The 22,205-nt window shown below is 35.2% G+C and overlaps 1 protein-coding gene across 3 annotated transcripts in view; it reads left to right on the top strand.

Annotated features, from left to right (window-relative positions):
• RAB3GAP1 (RAB3 GTPase activating protein catalytic subunit 1) overlaps positions 1–22,205 on the top strand; it is a 150,608-nt gene that overhangs the window by 65,734 nt on the left and 62,669 nt on the right. For all 3 annotated transcript variants that reach the window (XR_003438314.1, XM_027132338.1, XM_027132345.1), the window contains 9 exons: positions 3,399–3,518; positions 4,415–4,580; positions 8,721–8,820; positions 11,596–11,677; positions 15,664–15,732; positions 17,242–17,315; positions 19,478–19,570; positions 19,964–20,133; positions 22,006–22,095. Coding sequence is in view for 2 of the 3 variants with exons in the window: in XM_027132338.1 (XP_026988139.1) it covers positions 3,399–3,518; positions 4,415–4,580; positions 8,721–8,820; positions 11,596–11,677; positions 15,664–15,732; positions 17,242–17,315; positions 19,478–19,570; positions 19,964–20,133; positions 22,006–22,095 (964 nt within the window). In the remaining variant the exon portion in view is untranslated. The remainder of the gene's footprint in view (positions 1–3,398; positions 3,519–4,414; positions 4,581–8,720; positions 8,821–11,595; positions 11,678–15,663; positions 15,733–17,241; positions 17,316–19,477; positions 19,571–19,963; positions 20,134–22,005; positions 22,096–22,205) is intronic.

Here is a 22,205-nt window from a genome sequence, read left to right as displayed (position 1 = left end):
TTTTGCGGTACGCGGGCCTCTCACTGTTGTGGCCTCTCCCGTTGCGGAGCACAGGCTCTGGATGCTCAGGCTCAGCAGCCATGGCTCACAGGCCCAGCCACTGCGTGGCATGTGGGATCTTCCCGGACTGGGGCACGAACCTGTGTCCCCTGCATCGGCAGGCGGACTCTCAACCACTGCGCCACCAGGGAAGCCCCCGTTTGTCCATTTTTTAATGTTTTGTTGATTTTGCTCATTTTTTAAAGCTCCCACCTAATGTTTGTTTACTTGATGAAGGCATGATCTCAGGCTCAAGTAGTTCTAGTAGGGAAAGTAAATCAATGATTTATATTGAACTTTAAAAAAAATTAATTCCTCGTTACTGCCACTAGGAGGCTTAGCAAGTGTAATCAGGTTTCTTGACAAAGCCAGTGTGCATAAAAACAACCTTTTTTTTTGGTAAGGTATAATTGATATATAATGTTATATTAGTTTCAGGTGTACAACATAATGCTTTGGTATTTGTATATATTGTGAAACGATCACCATAGTAAGTCCTGTTATTATCTGTTAGCATACACAGTTACAATTTTTTTTCTTGTGATGAGAACTTTTAAGATTTATTCTCTTAGCAACTTGCAAATATGCAGTACAGTATTATTAACTGTAGTCACCATGCTGTACATTACATTGCCATGACTTACTTTATAACTGGAAATTTGTACCTTTTGATCCTTTCACCCATTTCGAGCACCTCCGACACACCACCTCTGGGAGCCAACAATCTGTTGTCTGTATCTATGACCTAGGTGTTTTTTTTGTTTTTTTCGTTTGTTTTCTGGTTTTGTTTTTTTTTTTGATTCCATATGTAAGTGAGAATCATATGTTATTTTGTCTTTCTCTGTCTGACTTATTTCAATTAGCATAATGTCCTCAAGTCCATCCATGTTGTTGCAAATGGTAAGATTTCATCCTTTTCTATGACAGAATAATATTCCATTGTATATGTATACCACCTTTTTTTAATCCATTCATCCATCAATGGATACTTGTTTCCATATCTTGGCTATTGTAAATAATGCTGCATTGAACATGGGGGTGCATATATCTTTTTGAATTAGTTTTTGTTTTCTTTGAATAAACACCCAGAAATAGAATTGCTGGATCATATGGTAGCTCTGTTTAAAAATTTTTTGGAGGCACCTCCATACTGTTTTTCCTGCTGGCTGCACCAATTTACATTCCCACCAGGGTTCCCTTTTTTTTTAATATCCTTGCCAGTACTTGTTTTTCTTTTTTTTAAATTTTATTTATTTATTTTTGGTTGCATTGGGTCTTCGTTGCCTCTTGCAGGCTTTCTCTAGTTGTGGCGAGTGAGAGCTACTCTTCTTTGTGGTGTGCGGGCTTCTCATTGTGGTGGTTTCTCTTGTTGCAGAGCATGGGCTCTAGGTGCGCGGGCTTCAGTAGTTGTGGCACGTGGGCTCAGTAATCGTGGCTCATGGGCTGTAGAGCGCAGGCTCAGTAGTTGTGGCGCGCGGGCTTAGTTGCTCCACGGCATGTGGGATCTTCCCAGACCAGGGCTCGAACCCATGTCCCCTGCATTGGCAGGCGGATTCTTAACCACTGCGCCACCAGGGAACCGCTTGTTTTTCTTTTCTTTTTGATGATAGCTACTCTAAAAGGTATAAGGCGATTTGTCATTGTGGTTTTGATTTACATTTCCCTGATGATTAGTGATGTTGAACATCTTTTCATGTACCTGTCAACCACTTGTATATATTGATCTCTTAATGATAATAGAAAAAATACATTCGAAATCCAAGAAGAGAGCATATTTAACAGGGGTAATGGGGTGGTATTTGAGATAAATCTTCAAAATAAGAATCCATTGCTATTCTGTGATGGCAGTTGAGTGTAGGGGAAACATTCCAGGTAATGGAAACAAAGTACTGATCAGTAGGGGAGATGAACCTTTGAAAAGAAGGTACAAAAAGTATATGTAATGCAATCTTTTTTGAGGATAGGATGAGTAAATGGATGGATGGAATAGTTCTGGAAGAATGACCAAGAAACTGTTGGCAGTGGTTTCACTCTAGTGCCTGGGGATACCAAGGCAAAATATTGTTTTGTTTCCTTTTTTCCAAGGACATTAAGAAAAGAAAGAAGAAAACTGTATTTAAAGACCTTTAGAGCTTAAAAATCACAGCTCTGGGTTCTTTACAGTATTTGATGCTGCTTCTACATAACTAATTTTGATTTCAGGGGTAGGAGGGTGGAGGTGAGGTGAGAAGATGAAAGAAATTTTTGTTATCTAAACAGTAAACAGGTTATGGGTTGGACTTAAAAATTTTTTTTTTTTTTTTGTGGTACGTGGGCCTCTCACTGTTGTGGCCTCTCCTGTTGCGGATCACAGGCTCCGGATGCGCAGGCTCAGCGGCCATGGCTCATGAGCCGAGCCGCTCCGCGGCATGTGGGACCTTCCCAGACCGGGGCATGAACCTATGTCCCCTGCATCAGCAGGCGGAATCTCAACCACTGTGCCACCAGGGAAGCCCTAAAATGTTTTAAATCTTTTTTTTTTATTGCTGTTTTGGGGGATTTCTTGAGAATGTTCATAAAAATAAGCATTCATAACTGTTTACATAGAGTTAAAATAAATTAGGCAAATGAGTAATGCCTTTTATAAATTTATTTAAAAAATATTATTAAGTAAAAATACATTGGGGAGTGAATAGGGTAGGAATTTTCAGGAGGCAAGATCACCAATTTGACCTTAACATTTTTGTAAATTTTGGCTACAAATCTGTGGTTTTTAAAGGACTTGTCAACTAAATGAGAAGTTTTCATTACTGTGGGATACCGTAGCAAGAATAAGCCATTTTCTGATAATTTTGTGATTCCTATCTAATATGTTATTGAGTAAAAGAATATAAGAATTCCTTAATTAGGATACTAGAGTAAACCGTGTTCTCAGCACAAGTACATCATGGCTGATAATTCTTTTCCTGACATTTAGGGAATCAATTAAACTTTATCTTTCCACATTAGTGGACTTAGTGTTATCTGTTAATTAACGCAAGATGTCAGTGCTGGCTTTCATCTTTTATTTTTGAAAGCTAACTTTTAAGACAAACCTGTTATTTAATGTTTTTTCTTTGTGATTTCAGTAAACTGCTCCTAATTTGTTAGGAATAGAGAGAAAATAGTAGATGAATGATGGAAATTTTTCACCAAATGAAGGAAATACAGGTTGTTATAGATTCAATTGCCATTTAAGAAAGAAAGAAAGACCTGTGGTTCAAGCCTAATTTCCTTCAGGGAAATTTTTTCATGTTTCTCAAATAATAAATTTTTGTATTCTGACATTTTCCCCTGTTTAATGGCAGTTATTCTTTTTTTTTTTTTTTTTTTTTTTTAAGGTATGGACTCCGAGAGTTTGTGGTGATCGCCCCTGCCGCAAATAATGATGCTGTTCTCAGTGAATCTAAGTGCAATCTTCTTCTGAGTTCTGTGTCTGTTGCTTTGGGAAACACTGGCTGGTAGGTGGACATTTCGAAAAACCTTGAGATGAGTTTAAGAACTATTCTAAATTATAATTTATGAGGGAAAATGATTACTGTTAGGTTTTTGATTATGATTAAGATTAGTACTTTGTACATTATTATATTGGAATAAGGTATATAAGGACAAACTCAACAAAACCTTTAGGGAAAGCATTTCTGAAGGGAAACTTACTGAAATATTACATGAATATTTAAAATGGAGAATAAATGGTATATTTTTGTATTTTGCTTCCAAATGTTTATTTAAATTTTGGTGCAAAATCTAATTTTAAAACTTGATGACAGAGCATCGCCTTGTTCAGCCTCAGCTAGGAACATGCATTCAGGTAACTCAAATTTTTTGTTTCTCTGCACATGTCTTCAAATGCTTTGAAAGTGCTACGAGTATTGATTTTGAGATTACAAATAGATTTTAGTGAGTAGGCTAATTTGCGGTTATGGAAATCTTTGAATAAGGAGGAGAACTATGTCCTCAAATGATAAAGTACAAAATAATTCACCACTAGTGTGGGTTTAATTTATATTGCTTAATACCTGTGAATCAAGTTTTATTATGATCTTGGAAAGCCTCATATGATAGGATCACTTTTATTCAAGAAAATTTTTATTCTGCTTTTTTATGACTTTCAGCCATTTTAAAATAGTTTTCTGACTACAAAGTGCCACTAAGTGATAATTTCTTCAGTTTATTAGTGTAAGGAGAAAAGGAACTAAGTGTTTTTGTTTTAAATATAAGTCTGTGGAGTATTCCTTGTTTAGTGCTTTTAAATAGTTGAGATTAAAATAATGTAATAGTGGAAAAACTTGAGATTTAGGAGTTATTCAGTGTTTAGTAAACTTACAGTCTATTCCTTTTTAATTATGCCCTATAGCCAGGTGCCACTCTTCGTGCAAATTCATCAGAAATGGCGAAGAACGTATGTGGGAGAATGTCAGGGTCCTGGTGTCCGAACTGATTTTGAAATGGTTCATCTTCGAAAAGTGCCAAATCAGTACACTCATTTATCAGGTCTGCTGGATATCTTCAAATCAAAGATTGTGAGTTGGCATTGATATTTTCAGTCTTATAAAAGCAGTAATTTGGTAATTTTATCGATTACATAGAAATATTTCTAATGTTGAAATGTAATTACTTAGAAGAAAGATGTAATTGACTACATAAATTACTGTGTTGTTTCAACAAAGAGTCCAATTAGATTTTTAGTGTACTAATGCTCTGATTTTGTTTGTTCAGTTTGTTAACATTTATCCCCTACGTTATTAACTCTTTATACTCCTTTTCCTCTAATGAGTAATGTTGCCAACTTCACCACATGAGTGAGCTTCAGCATAGTTGCTTGTTCAGGGCTCTGACTATGAGTAACTGAGATGTGAACTCTTTGGGTTCTGAATTGCTTTTTTTCCCCCAAGGGTCTATTTAATTTGATGTTTAAGATTAATCAGTCTTATATTCTGTGACTGAGAACAGCAGGGCTGAATTGGATGTGCTCAGTATATCTTTGGTGTTTTTTAAAAACACTATCACAGAGATATGGATGATTTGCCTGTGCTACTCTGGGGGAAGAACTAGGGTCTAGATTGAGGAGCTATTTGTGAATACCTCTAGAAAAGAGAGCAAAACAAGGTAAGTAAGTGGTGGAAGGGATTCTCCACTTAGAGAAGTAGTTCCCTTGAGTGATTAAGTTGACATCCGTTACACTAAAAGTGATCAAACTTGATTAACAAACTGATATTAGATATCTCCTGGTATGGTACATTGAATAGGATATATCATCTGTGTTGCATTCCTGCTAAAAATGTTTAACATAAATCGAAACATGAGGAAACAATCACATATTTCCAAAATGAGCCATATTTTATAAAGTAAAGCCCAGACTCTTTAAAAATGTCAGTATCATGATAGGCAAAACAAAGGTTGGGAGCTGTTTAGCCTAAAGGAGACTGAAGTAACATAACATGCATGATCCTTGATCAAAACAAAATAGCCACAGAGGACGCAATTGGGACAGTTGGGGCAATTTTAATATGGACTATATGTTAGAAAATAGTATCAATATTAAACTTCTTGAGTGTGATAACCCTTGTTCATAAGAATTACATGTTAAGTATTTAGGGGTGAATTGCCATGATGCCTACAACTTACTTTCAGAGGTTCAGCCAAAAAAATTATTTATGTAAATATATGATAGTATGTGCGTGTATCAAAATGTTAATTGGTGAGCTTGGTGAAAGTCATACCGGTATTCATTACGCTAGCTTTGCAACCTTTCTGAAGGTTTGCAAATTTTGAAAAGGAAAAAAATGTGAGAAAAAACGCTGAAATGTCTTTTTTAACATACATTGTTTGTAGAAAGATATTTAGGATTAGAATTTAATTTCATAAAAAATATGTTTTCAATTTTGAGGCCATAAATAGCAGGGTGGTAGGATTATCACCACCCAGATAAATCCGTTTGATATTTTTTAAAAAGTCTGCATATACTGGGTTAAGAAATTTAAGTATAAACTTCTCTATACCCTTAGTCCCTTTCCTCAAAATAACTATTGTTAGCTGTTTCTTGTGATTATCTCTATTAAAAAAAGCATAGAAGCATATCTTTTAGAAAGTTCCATGTCTGTATGTAACTTTTTTTCAGAACCTTTCTGGACTCTGAAATGCTTTAAGTACTGCTTAATTCTACACGTGTTGCTTTGAGAAATTTTTGAAAAAGTCAAGTATGCGTTATTTCTGCCCCATTAGTTTTACTTTGTTCTCACCAGAAGTCTTCAATTATATTTAATTATTTTAGATCAAATTCTAGTCAGATGCAAATATTAATGCTTTATTCCTTTTCTTAAAAAACATTAGTGAACGTTATTTTCATGGATCTTTTATGTCACTCTTTTATGTTACTCAATTTCTCTTTACTGAAACTGGGGACCACCTTGATCTGTGGAGCCTGACTTTCATTATGACTATTTACTAATTGTACTTAAAAAAAAAGTGTTCTTAATCAGTTTATCACATCATCTGTCAGAACTTTCACAAACCTCTTGTCTAAATATGAAACATTTCTCAAAGTTGATTTGATAGAGTTGAACTTAAGATAATTGAGACCTGGTTTGGGTACTTCAGTTGTTTTACATAGTTAAAGCTACCCAATATGTGGCTCTCTTATACTTTCTTTATAAAGCTATCTTTATAAATATTACTCTTTAAATCTACTAGAAGTGTTTTAAGGCACTCACCCTCCACTAGCAGCTTATTTCATTTTCACATGGATCTAATTATTAGAAAAGGCTTCATTGGCAGGGTGGCAGCAGAGGGTGGTTGTCCTTGGAATCACATAAAATTTAAGTTTAAATCCTCTTTTGCCATATAATCCTCTAAGTATTTGAAAACTCTCTCATACCCTAGTCTTTCCTTTTTCAGTTTAGACATTCTTCATTCTATCAGATGTTCCTTATATTTCATAGTTTTATATTCTGATTGTTGTTTTGGATATTTGTCTTTTTTAGAACTACATTTCTTCATGTTCTGGGGAAATTTTGTTTGCAGGCTCATTTTGAATGAAGGCTTTATTTACAGTTTTTAACTTTCTCTCCCATCCTCTCTAGTGGTTTTGTAATTTTGTGGTTGCTCCTTACCTGCAGAATATTTCAGACACTGGTCTTAAAATGGTGTTTGGAGCCTTTTGCTCCATATTGATATTGGGGTATTGCACATTGAGTCTTGGACTCATTGGATTGCTTGCTTGGGTCATGAGAGTGGGTTTGTCCCCCGCTCACCCAACTTTCCTTAGCCCCATACCTTCCAACAAAGCCACTGCATGAAGCAGGAGTGCCCTGCCCCAGCGTCTGCCTTAAGCCGAGAGTCTTACGGTACCCTCATTCTGGGCGGAGTACTTTTGGTTCCATTTAATGCAGTCTGTAATCCTGGCTCTCACTGCCTTCGTCTGCATGTGGAACTCAGCAAGCATATGCCTTGAACCCCATTTAACACTTTGGATTTTCTGTACCTTTTATAAGACCCACAAAGATATTCATGTCATGTTTGGTCCTAGACATTTCTTTTTGGTCATCTCTTTCTGTATTTGTCTATATTGCTATGTGACTGGAGCGGAGGTTATGTGTCAAAGTGACCTTGTTATGGTTTCTAGATCATTTACACCCAATTACAGGTGAATGCTCATTTGATATCTAGACCTGAGTAAAAAATAAATATTCCTGACCAGCCAGAATCTTACCTTGCTTGTCTAGGACACAGCAGCCCAAAACTGAATTATTCTCTTTTTTTTTTGGCAGCTACCTTATTTTGTGACTTGAGATTGAGTTTGTATTCAGTTAAAGTTACTAATGACTCTGGAAACTGGGTAGATATGCAGAATACTATTGAATCTACATTTTCACAAGCTTACTAGGTCATTCCTATGCATATTTAGGTCCTATTTCACATTAATATAGGTTAACCATTATTAAGGGAAGCTGAAATTGTGGGATGTTTGGATGATATTATTAATTTTTATGATTTTTAATGAATATAAAGATAGATCTAAATTTTCTGATTCATTAATATAAACTACATGAGTGGCCATTTGTCACAGTCTAAAATTCTGGTTAAATATTTAAGACTGGCTTTAATTTGAGTTTATTTTCATTTAAAAGAAAGAAAAGACATCATCTTCTCAAACCTAGTGTTATACTTTATATAATAGTTTTACCTTATTTAAAAAATGAGTCACATTTTTTTCCACATTCAACATGGCTGAAGAGAATAGTAAGAAATTTGTTTGTATAATTAAAATTGTATAAGATATTTTGAAAGAGCACTTTACATAATAAAATTTAATATCTCTTTTCCTGGTAGTAGTTTAAACAGCTTTATTTTAATGTAATTTGCTCTCTGGCATTAATTCATCTCTTGAGCTTTTAAGCTGTGAGAATTTCTCCCATGAAAATGATTTCCTAAATTCTGCACCTTTGGCTCTAATAACTTAGTGACTTTGTTTTCCTTTTTAATGGCTAGAATATCATACATTTTTCATGGCTAGAATGTGCGTGCCATATCTAACACTGTAATCTGAAAATCCACATTTCATGAAGGTAGTAATTTATCCATTCCAGTAGTTTGAAATTTGGTTCTGGTATTTACAAGGGTACTAACATTTACATGGTATTGTCTTTGCATTTATTTCCTAGGGATGCACTTTAACTCCATTGCCTCCAGTTAGTATTGCTATACGGTTTACCTATGTACTTCAGGATTGGCAGCAGTATTTTTGGCCTCAGCAGCCTCCAGGTGAGATAATTTAGAACTATATTTAACTTACTGAATATAAATGGAGAGAAAATATATTCAGAAATTAAAACTGTTTAACAATGTGTTTCAAGTGTTTGAAATATTTGTAACTCACTTTAAATGTAATATTGCTGATTTCTTTGCCTTTATCATATTTTTTCTCTTAAAAAAAGCTGTGTAGGTTGTTCTAGAGACAGAATTATTCTATACTTGACAATCTGTTTTTTTTTTTTTTTGGTGGTACGCGGGCCTCTCACTGTTGTGGCCTCTCCCGTTGCGGAGCACAGGCTCCGGACGCGCAGGCTCAGCGGCCGTGGCTCACGGGCGTAGCCGCCCTGCGGCATGTGGGATTTTCCCTGACCGGGGCATGAACCCGTGTACCCTGCATCGGCAGGCGGACTCTCAACCACTGCGCCACTGGGGAAGCCCTGACAATCTGTTTTTGAAAGCTAATATTATTTATAAAGCATTCCCTTGCCGTGGAACATCGTGTGCTGCAAATTAGTACGTAATGAGTAAAATGTCTACTTTCAGAATATAATAAGAGAAGCCACCCTCATAGGCTGCGAACAGACACGCACAGAACCTTATAGAGAGTAGAGTTTGAAGAAGAGGGCTAAATAAGGAAAGCAGAAAAGAGAAGAAGGTGTATATACATATACACTTACGCTGGGAAGAGCTGTAGAGTATTTTACTTTAACTTGCATTTTTATAAAACTGTGATTAAAATCATTTTACCTACTTAACCATTGATATACTGATTCATTAACAGTCATTAATTATTAGCCTATAATAGGCCGGCTCTGCCAGGACACAGATATGAACAGACATTATCTGAGTTCTAGAAAAGCTCAGCCTGGTGGACATTTAGCTTAATTAAGTGAGGTTTAGGTTCCTGGATGTTTCTCTCACAAAAAGTGCAATTATATCCAAGTCTATCTAATAAGAAATTTAATATAAACTTATAAAATAATTACAAGGATTTTACTAGCCTGAAAACATTTTCCATTCTACCTTCCTCAAAGAGAAATAAATTATAATAAAATAATATTCTTTACTGTTTATTTTTGTTCCAAAATGGTTGGTTTGTTTATGAGATTGAAAATAGTAAATTGATTATCTTGGGATGTTACTAAAATTAATGTAGTACATTTAGCTTTTGGTGGTTATATATACTACTGTTTTATTTTATATACCACTGAATAATTTGAAAGTAATGTGCAGTAAAAGAACTCCATCTAAACTACAGCAGAGGGAAATAAAAGCTAAGCTGAGATTTATATTAGAAGACTCAAATGTTTGTTTTGGTAATTTTAGTTTCCAGACAACAGTACGCCTTTGTTAATGTTCTATTGCTAGTTTTTTAAAATGGGCATCAAAATATTAACCTTCTTTCTCAGTGGATTGAAAACCATATAAATTTTTAATATTTTCTCTTTTAAGGGGAAGGGACTGAACATGTAATATGGGCCAGACACTGTGCCTGGCATTTTATATACTGTTTCAGGTAATTCCCATTTACCTATGAGACAAGTATTGTTATCTTTCTTAGAGAACAAAAGTAACTGGCCCAAGGCCACATGGTCACCAGGTGATAAAGTTCACATTTAAATCCTGGTCAAACTCCAAGTCCCATCATCCTTTCATTCTACAGTGTAGCTTTTCAACTTTTAATTTGAGTAAAAGTTTTGTACAGGTATAGTCTATTAATAATTTTTAGCTTACTGGTTTAAAAAATGTGCTTAGGACTTCCCTGGCGGTCCAGTGGTTAAGACTCCATGCTTCCACTGCAGTGGGGGCATGGGTTCAATACCTGGTCAGGGAACTAAGATCCTGCATGCAGTGCGGCGTGGCAAAAAAAAAAAAAAAAGTGCTTATTGTAAATTTTGAACTCTTAATTCACATCTTATAGTAAAGCTAGTCATTGTGATCTTTATTGTAAGCATTCTTTAGTTGGAAAAATGGAATGAATTGACTTGAGAAAATTTACTGAATCAAGTAATTGAGCCATATTTAATAACTAATTTTAATAATTTAGTTAGGGTGTAGATAATTGTCAAACATAATTTTAGCAAATCTGGGAGTGTTCATAACTCAACAGTAGACTTTAATTTTAGAAATTCTTAGTGTAGTGTGAATAATTAAAAACAACCATCTATTATTTCAAAGGGAAATGTTTTTGAAGTCTTTTAGAAGTGTTTATTACTTCTTCAAGAGGGATGGAGCTAAGGGGTGATATACCCTCTAAATTCTCCTCTAATCTCAGATACCATTCATAATGGAATGGAAATTCTTTTCTGAACTTCAGATATTTCTGTGTACTGTCAGCTGATATAAGGTTTTATTAATGATGACTAATTTGGGCTATTCAGAAATTATTGACAGCAAAACTGATGAATGTAGGTTGATGATTAAATTTTTTAATACTCAGATAATCTTTCTTTTAGATGCTATTAATCACATTCTGAGAAAATGAAAAGAAATTTACAGGAATATTATTCTCTTGAGTGATATTTAAGGACTATTTCCGAAGAGTAAAATTTAGAGTGCATAGCTTGAATACAGCACTTTACAAATAGGAATTAAATGTGTCCTTTTACTATAACATTCTTGGGGGAAGTCTTTAATATCTGACTGTTCTCTAACTTGCTATATGTATCTTAATGTAGACACTATTAAAACTTTAATTTCTCAAAGGGCTGACCTACCTAGATTTAAATTCTTATTTCTCCATTTTTGGCTAACTGATGGAAAATTTTTTTTTTTCTTGTTCAGATATAGATGCCCTTGTAGGAGGAGAAGTGGGAGGCCTGGAGTTTGGCAAGTTACCATTTGGTGCTTGTGAAGATCCTATTAGGTGCGAATTTCATTATATCATTTGAATTATGGGACTTTTACTTTTTAAATTATATTGATGTTGATTTTACTGTGTTTTATAATACTGCAGCCTCCTGGAATGAATGTAGTACTGGAAATAGAGACCTACATGTAACAATCTGTCCATCTTTGTGTTTTTCTCTGTAACTTAAGAAGTAAAAGAGGGTTTAAAGTAATACATAAAATGTACAGAATATAATTTGTTGATTATTCCATATAGAAGTGGTTCTTGGTATACTTTGGGGGAAATATTTTAAATATTGAAAAGCACAGACAATATTTTAGAGTTTGGGTGTCAGAAAGACTTTTTTTTTTTTTTTGGCACGTGGGCTCAGTAGTTGTGGCTCTCAGGCTCTAGAGCACAGGCTCAGTAGTTGTGGCACACGGGCTTAGTTGCTCCGCAGCATGTGGGATCCTCCCGGACCAGGGCTCGAACCCATGTCCCCTGCATTGGCAGGCAGACTCCCAACCACTGGGCCACCAGGGAAGTCCCCAGACAATATTTTATATAACAAACTTTCATATGTCCATGACCCAGAATTAACAGTTGTTTTCATTTTTCGTGGCCACTTCTTCAAAATACAGAAATTAAGACATAAGTAAGAGACACAAGTGTGACCTTATAGGTTACCCAGTTGCTTTTCTAGAAGAACTACTGAACTTAAAAAAAAATTGTTTCACAAGAAAATGCAGGGGTTGAAAAATTTAATCACTGATAGCAAAATATTTGGAAAATATAAATGGTGCAGATATAAAAACTGTCTCATTTTTTAAACTATTTGGTTATTTAAAAAAATATATTCACATGTATACATATATCTTTAATACTCTCACATAAAGGTAGAAATAATAATACTTTTAACTTAAAAATCATTTAAGGGAGGCAATAAAGTGAGTATCTTTTAAAATTGATATTTATTATATGTGCCTGGCACTATACCAAGTAAGGAAGATACCTAAGTAAATAAAACAGACAGTTTCTGCCTTCTTGGCATTTACAGTCTACTTAAAGGAAGTAGACGAACTAATCACCTAAATAAACATACAATTACAAATTGTGGGATAATTTGAAGGAAAAGTACAGGATGTAATGACAGTAAAATGAGGAACTAGTTTAGATTGATATGCCATCAGTAAAGTTTTCTCAAAGGAAGTGAAATTTATTCTGAGTGTCAATTAGGGGAGGATTTAGCCAGGCAAAGAGTGAGAGAATGACCATTCCAGGTGGAAGGAACAGCATGTGCAAAGTGCCTTGATGCAGGAAAGAGCTTGGCGAGTTTACTGAAGAAAATAGAAGGTGGCTATCATGGCTAGAATGTAGTGAGCAAGGGAGAAAAGGTGTAAGGTGGATTACAGATATATTTGTGGCCCTCCAACTGGTTCATTTATTTGAATTTCACTTAGGGAAAATTTTAGGGGGAGAGAAATAAATTGACCTGGTAGAAATCTGAAGGTTTAAAATGATTAAATATTTCTTCCAAATTTATATCATGATGTGGAGTCAGTCAGCAAAGGAACAAGTGATTGAAGAAGAACACAGAAATAAGTTGAGGATAAGATGGTGTACATTGGCAGACCATTTAAATCAAACAGTGATTAGCAAATGTTGTGGGCACTATGCTTTGAAAAGGCATCTTTGGTAGTGGAAGAGGAAATGAAGAGGCTTTTTCCGGTGTCTTCTCTCCTTGTCAAAGAAATTGTTCTATAGTTAGAGGGAGAGGCGAGGCCATAGTCATAAAAACTTAGGAACTGAATCTGCGGTTCATACCTAAAAATATTCAGGAGTGTATAGTTTTAAACCTCTAACCATTCATGTCCTCTGATATCACATACTGTTTGTGGTCATTTTTTTTACATTAAAAAGTAGTTTTATTTAAAGTAATAAATTCACGTTCAGTGGAAAAAATTTAGATAACGTTAAAAAAGGCAAAAATCATATGTTTAGTAGTCAGATTGTTTAGTTGCAAATGGTACTCGTCAACTCTAATTCAAGCAAATAATCAGTTTATTGGAAACGTATTTGGTAACTCAAACTCAGAAGTTTAATTGGGTCCATTGTAGAACTGGGCTCAGAAAATAGGCTTGAGCCAGTGGTGCCTAGTTGTCCGGTTCATAACCAAGGTTACACTGCATTGTTGTGTAGTGCTGGCCCTGCTCTCACAGTGAATTCCTAACTGTACTTGTAGATTCAGTGTCTCAGACAGGAGTTGCTAGTTAGTCGAGCATCACCAAATATCAGAGAAGTGAAATAATTGGCTCTTTTGGCTTCTGTATTCTACAAACATAAGAAGTGAGTTCAGAATCTAGACAGGAAAAAAACAATCAGTAAATTCATAACCCCCCTAGTCATAGGTGATCACTGACAACAGCTTGTTATATGTGCTTCCAGTATTTTTCATATGCATGAAGTAGGTATATATATGTACATGTTTATGTATATATATGCAACAAGGGCTCCCAACACCACCCTTAGGTTGATTTGCTAGGAAGACTCACAGGACGCAACCATAGTTGTGCTCATGCCTATGATTTATTACAGCAAAAGGATACAATGCAAAAAATGGCAGAGGGAAAAGGCACATAGGGTGAGGTCCAGAGAAAACCAAGGACAAGCTTCCTCTCCCAGTGTAGTCACACAGGACACGTTTAATCCTCCCAGCAATGAACTGTGACATGTATGAAAGGCTGTGTACCAGGGAAGCTCATTAGAGGCTCAACACTTGGGGTTTTTAATCAGAGACTGGTCATGTAGGCACCCTCTGCCTAGCATGTACCAGAAGGAAACCAGATGTTTGCATAAACTGTATTGTTTGCACAGGTAATTTAGGCAGAGTGAACCATTCTTATCAGGGAAAGGTAGGAATCCTCCTGAAATTCAAGTTTCCAGATGTCAAGCCAGGGGCCAACCTTGCAAGTAGGCCTTTCTAAGTATCAGGCCTGCTATGATAACTCTTTTCTGCACAGTATTTTTGTACATTTTATAAATGTTTGTCATCTTGTACATTTTTTGTGGCTTGTTTTTGATTTTATAATTTCACATGAAAACTTTCTGAAATTTAATATTCATCTATAATAAGAGGTCAGCAAACTATGACTGGTGGACCAAATCTGGCCAATAGCCTGTTTTTGTATAGGTAATGAGCTAAAAATGCTTTATACATTTTTAAGGGTTTTAAAAGAAAAAAAAACAAGAATATAACAGAAACTACATGGTCCATAAAAAGCCCCAAATACTTTCTGGTCCTTTGTAGAAAAAGTATGCCAATCCCCGATCTGTATCATGGTGTTTTCAAAATTGAGATATAATTTATGTACCATAAAATTCACAATTTTAAAGTATACAGTTTAGTGTTTTTAGTGTTTACAGAGTTGTACAGCCATCATCAGTATCTAATTCTGGAACACTTTCATTACCCCCAAAAGAAACCCCTCACCTCTTAACTGTCATCCCCTCCTAGGCTCCTTAGGCCCTCTAGCTCTAGACAAATATTAATCTACTTTTTGCCTGTATGGATTTGACTGTTCTGGACATTTCATATAGATTGGGTTATACCATATATGACCTTTTGTGTCTGGCTTCTTAGCATGTTTTAGAGGTTCATCCACATTTAGCATGAGTCAGTACATCATTGCTTTTTGTGACTGTATAATATGCCATGGTATGCAATACTACCACATTTTATTTATCCATTCATCAGCTGATAGACATTTGGTTTACTTATACTTTTGGCTATTATGTATAGCATAGTTTTTTCTTGCAGACATTAACTTTATATGAATGTGCTACCGTTTGCTAAACTGGGTGTTTACAGTTTTATTGTATTATAAATAATGACCACTTTTAACATATATGTACATCTCTGGTTATTTACTGAAGATACAATTCTAGAAGTAGAATTGTTGAGTCAGGATGTATATATACAGTATTAAAGCTTATGGACATATTCTACGTTTTGTTTATTTTAGTGAACTCCACTTAGCAACTACATGGCCTCACCTGACTGAAGGTATCATTGTGGATAATGATGTTTATTCGTAAGTATGTTAAGAGTAGTACTTAGAGGTTCACAAACTTCAGTAGAATAAATTAACTGCCAAGTGGTTAGCAATTTTTCTTTGTATCAGTTTCTGATACAGTTGGTTGTTGTTTTTCTGTTTTTAAAGATCACTTTTTAGACTGATTGATATGTATTATAGATGTGTTTTAAGCTGTGGGCTTTGGAGATAGGGTCCTTAGTTCTGGGAAAATGAGCAATCTGAATCTTACTTGGTTTTAGCAAAGGTGTTTTTAAGCAGTTTGGGATTCAATGCATAATTCTGTTGAACTTTTCTTAGCTGGTAAGAAGCATTTGATAAAGGACTTTGAAGAGATGATGGTTATCAAAATATGTGGGAATAATATTTCATCATTAAATGTCAAATAACAGAACATCCATGTCATATACTCCTGGGCAATACAAAATTGCACAGGAAAAAATTGAAAATTACAGCGAGCACTATCCTGGAAGAACATGGAGAAGGAGGAACATAATTTTAGTACAGTCTCATGGTTGATGCAGAACAGTGAGAAATAGATGACTTTTTTTTAATAATTAAAATAAATGTGTTGTATTTTCTGACAGTAAAAGTAACATGAACTTTTAAAATCAGATGATTTAGATGAATAAATTAAAAGAAGAAAATAGGGCTTCCCTGGTGGCGCAGTGGTTGAGAGTCCGCCTGCTGATGCAGGGGACACGGGTTCGTGCCCCGGTCCGGGAAGATCTGACATGCCGCGGAGCGGCTGGGCCCGTGAGCCATGGCCGCTGAGCCTGCGCGTCTGGAGCCTGTGCTCCGCAACGGGAGAGGCCACAACAGTGAGAGGCCCGTATACCGCAAAAAAAAAAAAAAAAAAGAAGAAGAAGAAAGTAAAGACTACCTACAATTCCATTACTTAAAAAATAACCAGTTAGCATTTTGGGGGTATATCTTTTTAAGGTATAAATTTATATATTAATTTGCTTCATTCATATAATACCTTTATTCATTTAATAAATGTAGATCTGTGTTGTCACTTTTTAAATTGCTGCATAGTATTCCGTTAAGTGAATGCACCATAATCTGATGAACTGAGAAAATGGGGCACTTTTGATCTTGTGGAAATTTTTATAGTTTCTTTTTTTATTAATAAATAATGTAACAAAAAGCAGATTAAAATTATTATGGATTCTTGCTTGTTTCTCATTTCATTTTCTTTATTCCTAAAATGTAATTCTCATTAGATTATCATTGTATGTTGCCTGTCAGGATCATTCTTATGTTTTTTGATTAGTTTGTTTTGTTTTTCCTTTTGTGCTTTTTTTGTCTATGAACTTTGATGTCTTAAGGTTTTATTTTTTTTAACTTATCTAAATGGTCTGCATATGAATAACAGTAAGTTTAAGGGAGGCAAAATGGATTGCTTGTCCTTCTGTATAATGTTTTTATTAGACTGCATTTTGGTAAATGTATAAGTCTTGCAGATTGCCATAAATAGGATCTTGTGTTTATTGTTTTGCCTTTTAGTGATTTGGATCCTATTCAGGCTCCCCATTGGTCTGTTAGAGTTCGAAAAGCTGATAATCCTCAGTGTTTGCTAGGTAAGATATTTATGTTCCTTTCCTGAAATAACACAAATCTGTCTCTCCTCCAGATCAGGAACACTGAATGTATTCTTTATGCTTTATTTCACCTATCCAAAAAGTATTTTTTATTTTTATTGTTTTACATTGTGACCTCCTCGGTTAACTCCATTAAAAAGAAATCTTTGTCAACAGCAGTGAATCCTTCTAGTTACTCTTGAATAGTACTAGCAGACTTGCTTTCTTGTCATTTGGGTTTTTTTTTTTTTTTTTTTCCAGTACGCGGGCCTCTCACTGTTGTGGCCTCTCCCACTGCGGAGCACAGGCTCCGGATGCGCAGGCTCAGTGGCCATGGCTCCACGGGCCCAGCCACTCCGTGGCATGTGGGATCTTCCCGGACCGGGGCACAAACCCGTGTCCCCTGCATTGGCAGGCGGACTCTCAACCACTGAGCCACCAGGGAAGCCCCAAATCTTTTTTCTGATAGAGGAAAAGAGGTGTTAATAATCTTGTACACATCATAGGGATATCTGAAGAAGTCAGTGGAATAACATAAATAGAAATACTTTAAAAGCTATCCATTGGTATTCAGATCCTATTATTATATCCCATGTCTAGAATTATCTTTCCCTTCCCATTTTTGTAGGTAATACCTCTTTCATGAAATCTTCTGAACCTATCTCCTCTTTCCAGTCTTTTTCTCTTATATTTAGTACACATGAAAATTATTTTCTCCATTTCTGTGTTCATCCATGCCACCTTTATTTTATTTAACCTGATAAATTACAGTTCAACCTAGAAGTTACTGATGACAATATTAGGGCATTTCTCTAAAGCATTTTTTCTTGGGCTCTTTATCATTCATCATGTGCTGTTTATTAAATGCTTATTAGCACTGCCATCTGTGCTAACTATATAATAGTGAACACAAAGATAAGGTAAAATTCCTGCCATCAGTGAATTTGTCTTGGGGTATAGGGAGATAGTAGAGGGTTTATATCAAGAGTTTGAGTTGGATAGACCTTGTTTGAAATCCTAGATCCACCAGTTTGAGCAAGTTTCACAATCTCTTCCAGTGTCAGTCAGATAAAGGTAACAATAGTACATACTTCAGAGTGTTACTAAGAGGATCAAATAAGATCATGTACGTGTGTGTATGTGTATCACATTTAACGCAGTGCCTACTATAATGAGTATTCAATAAATGGTTTCTCTTGTTTAATCATTGATTTACTAAATTATTAAATTTAGTCACTAAATTTCTTCCTAGTTCCTTATTATTCCTCAGCCGCTGACTTTTGTGATAATTACAGAGGACCTTAGAATTAAAAGTATTCTTCTCATTTTAAGCTTCTGCCCCTTAATCTCACCCTGTCTCTTTAACTTTATGTTTATATGACTAGATTATAGGATTATGTAGTCATATACTACAATAAGCTATAGTCATATAGTTTATATGACTAGATTATAGGATTTTCCTACTTGTCTGAAGAACTCCAGAAAATGTTCCAGGTTTATTCAGAACTAGTTGGTGAATTCTCAAACTTGGATATAATTAGTATATTGTATTGTCTAATAATTTTAGTACTGATGGTTCTTGTTAAGATTTAATTTCTTTGTGCAAACGTATCTCATAGAAGCTCTTTAGAAGATATCAAACCTTTTCCCCCTTTCTTATAATGACACAAAGCATATCATTAACATGCAGTTGAAGCTGAAATAACTTCATCCTACATGATTTTTTAATCCTGTAGAAACGTGTCTTTAGAATTTATTTTTATTTTTCTAATGGATTCAGAATTCTAGTAGGGTGGCAGCTAGGGAAAGAAGACCACTACATATATATAGTAATATTCTTGTTACTTGTACAGCTTAATGAGAATAGATACTATTTGTCTTATTCAGGCAAATAGTAACTGCTTAGTATATCAGGTTCAATTATTTTTTCCTTTCATTCTAGAAGTAATTCTAAGGAAAAACTTTTACTATCCTGGACTATGGAGAGAAAGCAAGGCTACCTTTTAAATAGGATTACTTTTTGGATTGGGTATAAAAACTGAATGGTTCTTTTTCTATCATATCTTAGCTAATAGCTTTTGTGAAAAGACATGTACTTTTATTTATAGGACTGATTTCTTTCAGTTACGTTTCAAAAATGAGTAACATTTTTTTCTATGTAGGTGATTTTGTCACTGAGTTTTTTAAAATTTGCCGTCGAAAGGAGTCAACTGATGAGATTCTCGGACGATCCACATTTGAGGAAGAAGGAAGAGGTGACACCTTTCTCTTTTTTTAAAAGTTATTTTCAAATGTTCCAGCAACTTTTCATCTATTTTTCTAATTTGAGTTATGTTGGGGAAGCAAGTTTTGATGAACTAGGCAGCTACCATTTTCTCCAGGCTATATATACATTGTGTGATTAATAAGTTCTTTCCACCAAAAATGTAAGATATTTTGAAAAGAGGTTTATTTTTGAAGTTCCCTGGGCAGAAATTATGTTACACCTTTGTCAATCATGCATCCGTATAAAGCTGAACATGTGTATTAGTAAAAAGTCACTAATGAAAAGAGTGACTAAAATATTCTGTACAGTCATCAGTTTATTCATCACTTTAACCTGCCAAGGTTGGTGATATAATATGTATTCATTTCTATTCTTTTTATAGAAGCTGCTGATATAACTCATGCTTTGTCAAAGTTGACAGAGCCTGCACCGGTTCCAATTCATAAATTATCAGTTTCAAATATGGTACACACTGCAAAGAAGAAAATACGAAAACAGAGAGGTGTAGAAGAATCACCACTGAATAATGATGTCCTCAATACAATTCTCTTGGTAAACTAAATGTAATGTTTTTATATGTCTATATGTACACTCATTTATTCATTATCTATTCAGTCCCATCTATGTGGCAGGCACTGGATGGGGAATATAAAATGAGTAAAACATCGTCTCCACAATGAGTTCCCACTAGTGTAGTGGGAAGAAGGAAAGTAAATAGTAGTTACAGTACCATGTTACATGTGAGAATTCTGGCAAAGGGGCTGTGAGAACACGGCAGAGGGTTCATCTGTCTCTGTCTGAGCAGTGGGGATCAGGGAAAGCTTCATAAAGAGGGACAGAAGGTTTAGAAGCAGAGGAATAGCAGAAGCCTGAGAGAGCATGTTGGACAGTTTGGTGTATGGCAGGGTACTTCCCAGAGGGTGGCCAGGGACGAGGAGAGTAGGAGGTAACCTGCCATGTTGAAGCACTGGGCTTCATCTTAACAGTTTAATGCCATTTTAAGCAGAAGGTTGACATGATCAGAATGGTATTCTCGAAAACTTTCTTTCACAACAGTCCAGAGAAAACTTCATAGCGAGTACTAGAAGGGGCTAGGGTGTCCCCTAGGTATAGGGTGGTGGAACAGGCCTGGCCTAGGAGCCATACACAGGGTTTAATCCTGACTTATGGTATGACTTTGAACAAGCCATTTAACTTCAGTTTCTTCATTTGAAATGAGTCTAATGAAAACCTGTGAGATTGTTGTGAGTACTAAAGGACCTTCTGTTACACTGGCATAAAACAGGCCTTTGCTAGATGATAGCTCCTCTTACTATAATTGTAGTTAAAATCGTACTTCTGGCAATTTGTGCACTGAGACGTTCTTGGGAAAAACCTTCAAGAGTAGTGCAATGAAAAGGATATAGGACTTGAAAACTTGATGTTAATCTTATCCCTGCTGTTTACTTGAGCAAGACTTTTGGCCACATTTTTAGTTTGTATATTTGTAAGATGTGGGCACTGATACGTAGCTCACGTAGTGGTAGGAGAATAGGATACTGTTTGTAAATGTGCTTAGTAGTGGAGGTTGGCACTTGGTAGTTCCTCTCATTTAAAAAAGTCTGTTTAGCATGTTCTGTAATATGTGGCAAAGTATGCATAGTAAAAGGAGTTACAAATCAGCAGTACCACAAAGCACTTGGGAAGAATAGTGATAAAAGGATTGAAAGTAAATTTCTGTAGAGAAGGCCCCTTCTTGAGAATGTATCCTTAGAGATTTTATTCCAATTATATAGCTTTTTACCACTTCTCCACACCCTCTCTCACACACAGACACACAGACACAGACACACATACACACACACACACACACACACTCCCTCACACATGTTAACAGAAATCATGTGGAAAGGATACACTGGTCATTACAGGTTTAGTCTGCTTCCCACTTTCTATGGGTATCTCGTAAGATAAAATTACGGGTCTTTAATATCATACTTGTAGCATTTCATGTATAAAAACCCATGGATGATTCTTCTCTACAGAGCCTCATGAATGTTTGGGTGTTTTAAAATTTTCTTTTATAATTTTGTCTTTTTAATAATAACGTTAAAAAAAACTTAATGACATTGGATGAGCCTGAAATCATAGTGAAGAGATTCTGGTTTTACATTCTGTAAACTGAACAATTCACAGAACCAGGTGGTTACACAGTCAAGAAAAATCTGATTTTAAAATTGACTAGTCACTGAAACAATGTATTTTTGAAGAAAAATAGAAAATGTTTGAGGTATTGTAGAACTAACTGGGCAGTACAGTAAGAGCATTCTCATCATTTTAAAAACAAAACCATTAAAAAGTCAGTGTTTATATGAGTTACAAAAGTCAACAAAATGAGAAATTTCGTTGAAGATGTGATTATTTTCTTTCTTCCTCCCTCCTAAGTTCTTATTCCCTGATGCTGCTTCTGAGAAACCGTTAGATGGGACTTCTTCAACAGACAACAGTAATCCTCCATTAGAGAGTGAAGAATATGTAAGTTAATTAATATTAAAATATTTTATTTTTTTATTTATTAAAAAATTTAAAAAAATATTTGTTTTATTTATTTATTTTTGGCTGCATTGGGTCTTCGCTGCTGCGTG

Source organism: Aethalodelphis obliquidens, unplaced genomic scaffold (genome assembly GCF_003676395.1).
Source record: "Aethalodelphis obliquidens isolate GAN/ISIS:26980383/991018 unplaced genomic scaffold, ASM367639v1 scaffold2, whole genome shotgun sequence".
In the NCBI taxonomy this organism is placed as follows: domain Eukaryota; kingdom Metazoa; phylum Chordata; class Mammalia; order Artiodactyla; family Delphinidae; genus Aethalodelphis; species Aethalodelphis obliquidens.
The sequence above is the reverse complement of the archived record's forward strand: the minus strand, read 5'-3'. Positions and strand labels throughout refer to the sequence as shown.